Source organism: Hylobates moloch, unplaced genomic scaffold (genome assembly GCF_009828535.3).
Source record: "Hylobates moloch isolate HMO894 unplaced genomic scaffold, HMol_V3 SCAFFOLD_10, whole genome shotgun sequence".
Classification (NCBI taxonomy): domain Eukaryota; kingdom Metazoa; phylum Chordata; class Mammalia; order Primates; family Hylobatidae; genus Hylobates; species Hylobates moloch.
Genome location: NW_026652285.1, coordinates 27730116 through 27742208, shown reverse-complemented (window position 1 = coordinate 27742208; position 12093 = coordinate 27730116). Strand labels below are relative to the sequence as shown.

At 49.9% G+C, this 12093-nt stretch overlaps 1 protein-coding gene and 1 non-coding gene across 2 annotated transcripts in view; one reads left to right on the top strand and one right to left on the bottom strand.

The window, feature by feature from the left end:
• HROB (homologous recombination factor with OB-fold) overlaps positions 1–4091 on the bottom strand; it is a 29296-nt gene extending 25205 nt beyond the window's left edge. The window contains exon 1 of the mRNA XM_058445903.1: positions 4077–4091. Coding sequence (XP_058301886.1) covers positions 4077–4091 — 15 coding nt within the window. The remainder of the gene's footprint in view (positions 1–4076) is intronic.
• LOC116475972 (U6 spliceosomal RNA) lies at positions 4035–4141 on the top strand. Its single transcript, XR_004250061.1, has one exon. It is a non-coding gene; the product is annotated as a U6 spliceosomal RNA (small nuclear RNA).
• The last annotated feature ends 7952 nt before the right edge of the window (positions 4142–12093 follow it).

Sequence of the window (12093 nt, the reverse complement as noted above, 5' to 3'; positions counted from 1 at the left end):
CACAAGGGCAGGAGATCGAGACCACCCTGGCTAACATGGTGAAACCCCATCTCTACTAAAAATACAAAAAAATTAGCCGGGTGTGGTGGCGGGCGCCTATAGTCCCAGCTACTTGGGAGGCTGAGGCAGGAGAATGGCGTGAACCCGGGAGGTGGAGCTTGCAGTGAGCCGAGATCACGCCACTGCACTCCAGCCTGGGCAACAGAGTGAGACTCCGTCTAAAAAAAAAAAAAAAGAAATTAGCCGGCCATGGTGGCGGGCGCCTGTAATCCCAGCTATTCTGGGGGCTGAGGCAGGAGAATCACTTGAACCTGGGAGGCAGAGGTTGCAGTGAGCTGGGATCATGCCACTGCATTCCAGCCTGGGCAACAAAGTGAGATGCTGTCTCAAAATAAAAAATAAAAAAATAAAGAATAATACATCTTCCGGCCGGGCGCGGTGGCTCACGCCTGTAATCCCAGCACTTTGCGGGGCCGAGGCAGGTGGATCATGAGGTCAGGAGATTGAGACCATCCGGGCTAACACGGTGAAACCCAGTCTCTACTAACAATACAAAAAATTAGCCAGGCGTGGTGGCGGGTGCCTGTAGTCCCAGCTACTCGGGAGGCTGAGGCAGGAGAATCGCTTGAACCCTGGAGGCGGAGCTTGCAGTGAGCCGAGATCACGCCACTGCACCCCACCTGGGGAACAGGAGCGAGCTTCGTTCTAAAAAAAAAAAAAAAAAAAACAAAAACATCTTCCTCACAAGGTTGTTGTGAGATTAAATGAATTAATGCATTGAAATGGCTAACGCCATGCCTGGCCTATTAACAGGACCTCAACAAATGTGGGTTCCCTTCCCCCTTACTTGAGTTTGCAAACATGTGCTGGGAATTGTTGTGGGAACCACATGGCTTGGGTTTGTGTCTATTTCAGTATACTTGCAAATGCACTTCACCCTAATTTCTTTGTTGTTGTTGTTGTTTTTTTGGAGACGGAGTCTCACTCTGTCACCCAGGCTGGAGTGCAGTGGTGTGATCCCAGCTCACTGCAACCTCCACCTCCCGGATTCAAGTGATTCTCCTGCCTCAGCCTCCCAAGTAGCTGGGATTACAGGTGTGGGCCACCACACCCAGCTAATTTTGTATATTTAATAGAAACGGGGTTTCACCGTGTTAGCAAGACTGATCTCAACCTCCCAACCTCAGGTGATCTGCCTGCCTTGGTCTCCCAAAATGTTGGGATTACAGGCGTGAACCACTGCGACTGGCCCCGAATTTGTATTTTTATCGAACAAACAGTTGTATTCAAGTCAGTGTGATGACATACTTTTTTTTATGTGTTTATCTTTACACTTGCCTTGGTATGGACGGTGGCATATTTGGATAGGAAGTGTGTGTACACACTGAGAATCTTGTGTAGGTGATTGGGTATTGCCTGCTGAATATGTGTATGGAATTAAATGTGTGTTGTTTGCTGCCTATGGGGGCGGGGAGGACTGATCTGTTTGTGTGGCTTTGTGTGCGAAGGTTGTGGATTCTGAGTTGGTGTGTAGGCAGCTATGTAAACCAGAGCTGTCCAATAGAACTTTCTGTGTTGGTGGAAATGTTTTCTATTCGCACTGCCCACCAGAGTAGCCACTAACCATGTGTGGCTATTAAGCACTTGAAATGTCGCTAGTGCAGCTAAGAAACTGAAGTTTTAATTGTGTTTAATTTTAATTAATTTAAATGTGAATAAACACTGGTACACCACAGACTGAAACTTCAAGGTTATTCACACACTAGATAGTGTGCGTGCCCCTGCCTCTTAACCACAGAAATCCCATCCCTCGTGTCCGACCCCAGTGGAGCCCCGCCTGGGTGTGTGCGTGCATGTGTATGTGCGCGTGTGTGCGGGTGTGAGCCGTACCTAGGGGCCGCCCCCCTACCCAAGTCCCCAGCGGAGCAGTGAATCAGCCTGACAATGAGGTGAGTCATTCATGAACTGCTCCAGGCTGGCCCAGCGGGCGGGAAGCAAACGTCAGCCAGCCTGGAAGCCCTACCCACCCCAGCCCCGCCCAGTGGGATCGCTCAACCCCACGCACTGCAGATGTTGTTGAAGCAACTGACGTGGGCGAATCAAGGCACGGAAGCTCGGCCCCTCCCTCTGGTTTGCAATCCATTCATCCCTCAGCTTCTCTCTCCCCTCCAGTGGCATGTGAGTCATCTCAAGATCTCCCTGAGGACAGAGACATTCAGCTCCTCTATCCTCTACACCCCCGATCCGACACCCACCTCCCCAAGCCTATCCCAGTTGCTTCTCTCTCAAGGCTGGGGTCTGGGGGAAGGGAAGCTGGACCCCTTGGTGAGGTGCCAGGGTCCTGCTTCATAAGCAAAGCTGACCCACTCAGGGCCGTGGGAGTTGGCTCAGGGTCAGTTGCAGCTGGCTGGATCCTGGGGAATTGGCACCTTGCTTGCTTGGGCAGCAGGAAAGGAGTTGCCCAGGGATGCTACGTGGAGCACTTGTGGCTTCCGGGGAGGACCAGGTAGGCAGGGGGCAAATGTATTCCTCTGGTTTCCAGGAAAGACCCTCATAGTATCTCCCCAGTGGCTGACAATCTTCAGGGCCTGGTAACTTCTCTCCTCTGCATACCCCCTGGTAGAGAATGGGTTGTGTGGCCCATTCTTTCATCAATTAGCCTTATTCTCTTGGACTTAAAATTACCTAATGCTTCTGACTTGGACAACTGGGTCCCATAGTGGTGTCCTTCACTGGATCAGAAAATACCCTTAAAAGCCTTGAAGTTATGTAGACCCTTTGACAAAGCAGCTCCACTTCTGAGAATTCATCCTGAGAAAATAATACAGTCATTGACGTGTGCCAAGATTTACCTATAAGAATGTGCCTCACATGGGCCGGGCGCAGTGGCTCACGCCTGTAATCTCAGCACTTTGGGAGTTCAAGACCATCCTGGCCAACATGGTAAAACTCCATCTCTACTAAAAATACAAAAATTAGCCAGGCGTGGTGGGCGCACACCTGTAATCCCAGCTACTTGGGAGGCTGAGGCAGGAGAATTGCTTGAACCCAGGAGGCAGAGGTTGCAGTGAGCCAAGATGGAGTCACTGCACTCCAGCCTGGGCAACAGAGCAAGACTCCGTCTCAAAAAAAAAAGAGAATGTGTATCACAACTTGCTTGTCCCTCCCTTCCTTCCTTCCTTCCTTCTTTCCTTCCTTCCTTCCTTCCTTCCTTCCTTCCTTCCTTCCTTCCTCCCTTCCTTTTTTTTTCTTTCTTTCTTTCCAGAGTTTCACTCTTGTTGCCCAGGCTGGAGTGCAATGGGCATGATCTCGGCTCACCACAACCTCCGCCTCCTGGGTTCAAGCAATTCTCCTGCCTCAGCCTCCTGAGTAACTGGGATTACAGGTGTGTGCCACTACGCCCGGATAATTTTGTATTTTTTTTTTTTTGGAGAGACGGGGTTTCTCCACGTTGGTCAGGCTGGTCTCAAACTCCTGACCTCAGGAGATCTGCCTGCCTCGGCCTCCCGAAGTGCTGGGATTACAGGTGTGAGCCACTGCGTCTAGCCCACAGCATTATTTAAAATGGAAAAATTAGAAACAACTGAGGCATCCGTCAAAAGAGCATCAAGTAAAGAAACTACGGCTGGGCGTGGTGGCTCACGCCTGTAATCACGGCACTTTGGGAGGCCGAGGCAGGTGGATCATGAGGTCAGGAGATCGAGACCATCCTGGCTAACACAGTGAAACCCCGTCTCTACTAAAAATACAAAAAATTAGCCGGGCGTGGCGGCAGGTGCCTGTAGTCCCAGCTACATGGGAGGCTGAGACAGGAGAATGGCGTGAACCCGGGAGGCGGAGCTTGCAGTGAGCCGAGATCGCGTCACTGCACTCCAGCCTGGGTGACAAAGCAAGACTCTGTCTCAAAAAAAAAAAAATCAAAGAAACTACGATAAAACAATACAATGGAATACTATGCAGCCACACAAAATGATGTGGAAGATTTAATGCCATGGGAGTATTTTCATGATCTATTACATCAAAAATCAGATGGTGTGCTTGCTTTGGCAGCACGTATACTAAAATAGGACCCATACACAGAAGAATGCCATAGCCCCTGCACAAGGATGACACAAAAATTTGTGATGTGTTCTGTATTTTTCCATTTTAAAAAGTTTGTAAAAACAGCCGGGTACGGTGGCTGACGCCTGTAATCCCAGCACTCTGGGAGGCCAAGGCAGGTGGATCACTTGAGGTTAGGAGTTCGAGACCAGCCTGGCCAACATGGTGAAACCCCATCTCCACTAAAAATATAAAAATTAGCCAGGCATGGTGGTGCACGCCTGTAATCCCAGCTATTCAGGAGGCTGAGGCAGGAGAATCACTTAAACCCGGGAGACGGAGGTTGCAGTGAGCCGAGATTGCACCACTGCACTCCAGCCTGGGCTGATAGAGCGAGACTCCAGCTCAAAAAAAAAAAAAAAAGTTTGTAAAACAAAAAATAAGGAAATTGTAAAAATCAGGTGTAACATCGGGCACAATGGCTCACGACTGTAAACCCAGGACTTTGGGAGGCCGAGGCGGGCAGATCACATGAGGTCAGAGGTTTGAGACCAGCCTGGCCACCATGGTGAAACCTGGTCTCTATTGAAAATATAAAAATTAGCTGTGCATGGCGGCGCATGCCTGTAATTCCAGCTACTTGGGAGGCTGAGGCAGGAGAATCGCTTGAACCCGGGAGGCAGAGGTTGCAGTGAGCCGAGATCGCGCCATTGCACTCCAGCCTGGGCAACAGAGTAAGACTCTGTCGGGAAAAAAAAAAAAAAAAAAGTATAAAAATTAGCCAGGTGGGGAAGCATGTGCCTGTAGTTCCAGCTATTCAGGAGGCTGAGGCAGGGAGATCACTTGAGCCCAGGAGGTCAAGGCTACAGTGAGCCGTGATCACGCCTCTGCACTCCAGCCTGGGCAACAGGAAATCCTGTCTTAACAACAAAACCAATAATAATAATAATAATGGCCACAGTGAGGAGTTTTGGGGAGGATTATATCTGCTTCTGTGTCTGCTGGGCAGAAGTATGTCATCATGGATGGGCCAGAAATCCTGCTGTTGGAGGATGATGGAAAGTGCCTTCCACACACCATCAATGCAGGACTTCCTGCCAGGGTGTTCTGGGTCCTCAGGCTGTCTCTGCCTGTTTGGGGGAGACCCCATGTGGCTACACACCCAGAGAGTCTGGGTCCTGTCACTTATTGACTGCTTAAGCTCCCTGAGCCTCCGTCTCCTTATCCATACAATGGAGTACATAATATCTACCTTGCAGAGTTGTTATGACAATGATAATATATGTGACAGTCTTTTGAAAGGAAGTCATTCAATAAATGATTACAATAAAAGATGTGCAAAATGTACGTTAACCCAAAACTGCAGGCTGGAGGGAAGGCATTTGGGTGAGTTTTGGGGTGCCAGTAGTCCATACCTCTCCACATAGCCTGTAAGTTCACTGTGTATTGTTCACTATCGTTTCATGACCTTATGGCTCAGAAGGTCTTCCAGAATCACAGGGTCCACCTCTCTAATCACAGAAGGGAAACTGAGGCTCAGAGAGGGCAAGTGATTTGCCTAAACTTCCCAGGCCCCTCTCTCCTACTCTGCTCCACCCTGCTTCATGTGGCCATGTTGCTTCCACAGGATGGAAAGCTCCTCGAGGGCAGGTACATGGGCTCCCACTGTCCCCTCCCAACATTCTCTGGGCACTCTGGAATGACCTGCAGACATGTGGGACATGATCGACCACCACTGCCACTTGCACTGTTGTGGCCATGTGGCCTTGACTCTTGAGCAGGCAGGCAGGAACTCTGTCCAGTCCAGAAAATCCTGGGCCTCAGCTCCACGTCCCAGCAGGGAGGTAGGAGAGAGGGTAGGCTTCCTTCTCAGCCATCTCCTTGGACTTCTGCTTTTTTTGCTGCTGGGAGGGGTAAGAAGGCTTGTGGGGCACTCTAGGAACCTGGAGGGAGCTGGGCTGAGAAGCCTGTCCTGGAGTCCCAACTGTGTGCCAGGCCTCCTGGTCATCTGCTGTCCTCTAGCAGGTGGCTGGCTACTGATGGCAGCTCTTGGTGGATATGGGATCTACAGACCAGCAGACTGACAGCTTTGCTCTGCTCTCTCTTTCTACATATATAAAAAATCATTTATTTTTTTTAGGTGCCATGACAAACAGTGGCAGCTGCACCCATAATAGTCTTTATTTTTAAACAAATTCACAGCTTGTTCTAGGAGCCATGTTTCTGCTGGCTTTCCTCAGGGTTGGCCATGGCTGAGTGTAGAGACAGTGGCCTGCTCCTGATCTCTGGGCCAGGAAGGCAGGAGGTGGGAGGCCTGAAAAGGGACAGAAGGTGTCAAGGGTTAGGTAGGGCTCTCAGGTGAGGAATGACTGAGGCTGTCACCTCTAGCCAGGTCCTTTGTTTGTTTGTTTGTTTGTTTGTTTGTTTTGAGATCCAATTCTAGAGTTAGCTGGCAGAGCTGGAAAAATCCTCAGATGTCATCTATCCAACCATGCCCTTTTACAGACAGGGAAACTGAGGCTCAGATGAGTGGTGACTTAGCCAAGGCCCCTGCCTGTTGCTCTCCCCCTAAACATCTCAAACAGGCAAGACTGCACAGTGGATGCTGGCCTGAAACTGGTTTCTTCTCCCTCAAGCCCAGAGGAGTCAGGGGAAGGAGGGAAAGGAGGAAGAAGTTGTTGTTCCATCCTTCCTTCTCAACTTCACCTTGTTGAACCACCTAGAAAAGTCTCCAGCTGGAAGGAAGAAAATTTAATCCAACCCTCTAATCATAAAGAAACAGGGGCCCAGAAGCCGGATGTGGTGGCTCATGCCTGTAATCCCAGCACTTTGGGAGGTTGAGGTGGGTGAATCACCTGATGTCAGGAGTTCAAGATCAACCTGGCCGACATGGTGAAACCCCATCTCTACTAAAAATACAAAAACTTAGCCAGGTGTGGTGGCAGGTGCCTGTAATCCCAGCTACTCAGGAGGCTGAGGCAGGAGAATTGCTTGAACCCGGGAGGCAGAGGTTGCAGTGAGCTGAGGTCTCACCATCGCACTCCAGCCTGGGCAACAAGAGCAAGACTCCATCTCAAAAAAAAAAGAAAAGGAAAAAGAAAAAGAAACAGAGGCCCAGAGAGAAGGGACTTGCCCAGGGTCACACACGGAGACCTGGGCCAAACCCAGGCATCCTAGGGGCAATTTTCAGTTTTCATTGCACTCTGCATAAGTCATCCTCAATGACATTGCCTTTACTTTGTGCCTAGGGCACATGGATTGTTTGCCAGGAAATTAACTCTCTTCTGTCTCCAGAGTTCATTGTAAACAGCCCAAGGGCAGGACTGGACCTTGAATATCCTGGAGGAATGAAGGTCCAGCTTAAACTTTGCCACCCAGCTCCATGCTGGACATTGTCATATCTGCCATCATATCTAACTTAGGACTCATGAAGTGTCAGAACTGAAAGGGACCTCAGAGAACAGAAGTTCAAGTCCTATTTTCCAGATAAGACCAAGGCCCTATGGGCAAATGACTCATCCAACAGCACTCCAGCACAGAGTTGTCTCTATCCCTAAGACCCAGCTTTTCTTACCTCCTGTCCTGTTTTTGTTTGTTTTTATTTTTTGCCTTCCCCACAGTACCTAGCATTGTGTTGGCCTCATAACTTTTCTTTCTTTCTTTTTTTGTTGAGACAAGGTCTCACTCTGTTGCCAAAGTTGGAGTGCAGTGTCCTGATCTTGGCCCACTGCAACCTCCACCTCTCGGACTCAAGCAATCCTCCCACCTCAGTTTCCCGAGTAGCTGAGACCACAGGCCTGAACCATCACTCCCAGCTAATTTTTGTATTTTATTTATTTATCTATTTTTTTGAGACCGAGTCTCGCTCTGTTGCCCAGGCCAGAGTGCAGTGGTGTGATCTTGGCTCACTGCAACCTCTGCCTCCCGGGTTCAAGCGATTCTCCTGCCTCAGCCTCCCAAGTAGCTGGGATTACAGGTGCCCATCACCACACCCAGCTTATTATTATTATTATTATTTTTAGAGATGATGTTTCACCGTATTAGCCAGGATGGTCTCGATCTCCTGACCTCGTGATCAGCCCGCCTTGGCCTCCCAAAGTGCCGGGACCACAGGCGTGAGCCACCGCGCCTGGCCCCACACCCAGCTAATTTTTATATTTTTAGTAGAGGTGGGGTTTCACCCAGTTGGCCAGGCTCGTCTTGAACTCCTGACCTCAAGTAATCCACCCGCCTCGGCCTCCCAAAGTGCTGGGATTACAGGCGTGAGCCACCGCGCCGGGCATAACTTTTGTTTTTGTGTGTGTGTGTGTGTGTGTGTTTTTGTTGTTGTTGTTTTGTTTTTTTTTTTTTGACAGAGTTTCGCTCTTGTCACCCAGGCTGGAGTGGAATGGCGCGATCTCAGCTCACCGCAACCTCCGCCTCCTGGGTTCAAGCGATTCTCCTGCCTCAGCCTCCTGAGTAGCTGGGATTACAGGTGTGCACTGCCATACCCAGCCAATTTTTGTAATTTTATTAGAGACGGGGTTTCACCACGTTGGACAGGCTGGTCTCGAACTCCCAACCTCAGGTGATCCGCCCGCCTCGGCCTCCCAAAGTGCTGGGATTACAGGTATGAGCCACCACGCCCAGCCAATTTTTGTATTTTTTAGTAGAGACGAGGTTTCACCGTGTTGGTCTCAAACTGCTGGCCTCTAGTGATCACCCCCCCCCTTGGACTCCCAAAGTGCTGGGATTACAGGTGTGAGCCACTGCACTTGGCCTACGACTTTTTTCATGATTCCAGATAGGAGTAGCAACTCCCGGATGGCCTAGCAGCATTGCTGAACACACTCATTCCTCTTCTTGCCCCCTTCCAAAGTCCAATCATGCTGCCATCTGTCAGGCTATCGGTTAAATATCTGGCTCTTCTCTGAGATTTATTTCCTTCTACCAAGAGGCCAAATTCACCACTGGTTCCCAGCGTCAGAAGCTCTCCAGCCAGCTTCTAGATCCCATCTGCAGGCTCACTCTACGTTGAGAAACTGAGGTGGTGGTGAAGGAGACAGTCCCGTGACCCCTGTTTCCATGGTGAATGGTCCTGGCAAGGATATCTGCCCACCCTAGGGACTCACGACAAAAGACAGTTATGTTTTCTGTAAGGAACTTGAGACTCCCTAAAGGCAGAATCATCTCTATATCCTCAGCATCTCTCACAGGTACTCAAGAAACATGACAAATGCATGCTGAATTATTTAGCCCCCACTTACCTGAGAAGAAGAAATCTGAAGACTTATCAGGGCCCCATATGGTACATTTTTGTAACTTCTGGGACATTCGGCCACTGGGATATGGACACGATAATCTCAGAGACCTCCGGAGAAGAAGGCTAAAGCTCTGGGGTTGGGAGTCCAGCTTCATCAGCCCCTGTTCCTTGTGTTAGGGAACACAGAAACCTGGGCTTTTTTTTTTTTTTTTTCGTGAGACGAGTCTCGCTCTGTCACCCAGGCTGGAGTGCGGTGGTGCGATCTCCGCTCACTGCAAGCTCCGCCTCCCGGGTTCACGCCATTCTCCTGCCTCAGCCTCCCGAGTAGCTGGGACTACAGGTGCCTGCCACCACGCCTGGCTAATTTTTTTGTATTTTTAGTAGAGTCAGAGTTTCACCATGTTAGCCAGGATGGTCTCGATCTCCTGACCTCATGATCTGCCTGCCTCTGCCTCCCAAAGTGCTGGGATTACAGGCGTGAGCCACCACGCCCGGCTACTGAAACCTGGGTTTGATCCCCAGTTCTTGCTTGTAGAAACTCTGGAACTTTGGACAATTATTTATTTATTTATTTATTTATTTATTTATTATTATTTTTAGACGGAGTCTCTGTCTGTTGCCCAGGCTGGATGCAGTGGTGCGATCTCAGCTCACTGCAACCTCTGCCTCCCAGGTTCAAGCAATTCTCCTGCCTCAGCCTCCCCAAATAGCTGGGACTACAGGTGTGTGCCACCATGCCAGGCTAACTTTTTTTTTTTTTTTTTTTTTTTTAGTAGAGATGGGGTTTTGCCATGTTGGCCAGGCTGGTCTCTAACTCCTGACCTCAGGTGATCCAGACTTTGGGCAAGCAATTATTAAGCTTCCCTGAGTCTCCGTTTCCTCATCTGTAAAATGGGAAGTGCCAAGCCAATGTGCTCCAAGAGGCAGTTATTGACCATCATTTGTCATATTACAGGGGGAGATTCCATTCCCATGTTCTGAGATCCCAAGAGAGAAAATTCTGGAATCTTCCAGTGTCCCCAAACCTTTACTGAACACCTACTATGTGCAAGGTGATATGCTAGGTGCTAGAAAGGCAAAAAGACATATGATTTTATCTCTTTTCTCAAGTGGCTCATAATCCATTTGGGGAGTCAAAGCACAAGCCTTGTGAAAGCAAAATCCCAACCCAACTCATCCTAACTGCCAGAAGATGGCGAAAGACTGTGCAAGTGCAATAACAAATAGGTGATGCCAGCCAGGCACGGCGGCTCACGCCTGTAATCCCAGCAGGAGGCTGAAGCGGGCAGATCATGAGGTCAGGAGTTCAAGACCAGCCTGGCCAAGATGGTGAAAGCCTGTCTTTACTAAAAAAATACGGCCGGGCGCGGTGGCTCACGCTTGTAATCCCAGCACTTTGGGAGGCCGAGGCGGGCGGATCACGAGATCAGGAGATCGAGACCACGGTGAAACCCCGTCTCTACTAAAAATACAAAAAAATTAGCCGGGCTTAGTGGTGGGCGCCTGTAGTCCAGCTACTCGGAGAGGCTGAGGCAGGAGAATGGCGTGAACCCGGGAGGCGGAGCTTGCAGTGAGCCGAGATTGCGCCACTGCACTCCAGCCTGGGCGACAGAGCGAGACTCCGTCTCAAAAAAAAAAAAATTAGCCAGGCATGGTGGTGCACACCTGTAATCCCAGCTACTCAGGAGGCTGAGGCCAGAGAATTGCTTGAACTTGGGAGGCGGAGATTGCAGTGACCCAAGATTGCACCACAGCCCTCCAGCCTGGGCAACAGAGCAAGACTCTGTCTCAAACAAAACAAAACAAACAAATAGGTAATGCTATCATTACAGGAAGGAGGCAGGAGGACTCCTATCTTGGAGTGATGTGGGGTGACTCCATGGGATGCCATTTCTGCACAGAGTCCATTGTCCAGGTGGAAGGTGAGCAGCTTGATTTAATCTTTTAACACTCATTCATTTCATTCCACACATGCTCATTAATTCTTTTTTTTGTTCCAGGCACTGTGCTGGGCGAAGATGTATAGTTTCTGTGTTCAAGAAGCTTATAGTTGGCTGGGCGCAGTGGCTCATGCCACCGCATGCCACCGCTGGAGCACCACTCCAGCACTTTGAGAGGCGGAGGCGGGTGGATCACGTGAGGTCAGGAGTTCGAGATCAGCCTGGCCAACATGGTGAAACACCGTCTCTACTAAAAATACAAAAATTGGCCGGGCGCGGTGGCTCACGCTTGTAATCCCAGCACTTTGGGATGCCGAGGCGGGCGGATCACGAGGTCAGGAGATCGAGACCACGGTGAAACCCCGTCTCTACTAAAAATACAAAAAATTAGCCGGGCGTGGTGGCGGGCGCCTGTAGTCCCAGCTACTCGGAGAGGCTGAGGCAGGAGAATGGCGTGAACCCGGGAGGCGCAGCTTGCAGTGAGCTGAGATCGCGCCACTGCACTCCAGCCTGGATCCCTGGGTGACAGAGCGAGACTCCATCTCAAAAAAAAAAAAAAAAAAAAATACAAAAATTATCCAGGCCTGATGGTGGGTGCCTGTAATCCCAGCTACTCGGGAGGCTGAGGCAGGAGAATCACCTGAACCTGGGAGGCAGAGGTTGCAGTGAGCTGAGATTGCATCATTGCACTCCAGCCTGGGTGACAAGAGCAAAGCTTCATTATGTTTTTTTGCTTTTTTTTTTTTTGAGACTGAGTTTCACTCTATTGCCCAGGCTGGAGTGCAATATCATGTTCTTGGCTCACTGCAACCTCCGCCTCCCTGGTTCAAGCAATTCCCCTTCTTCAGCCTCCTGAGTAGCTGGGATTAC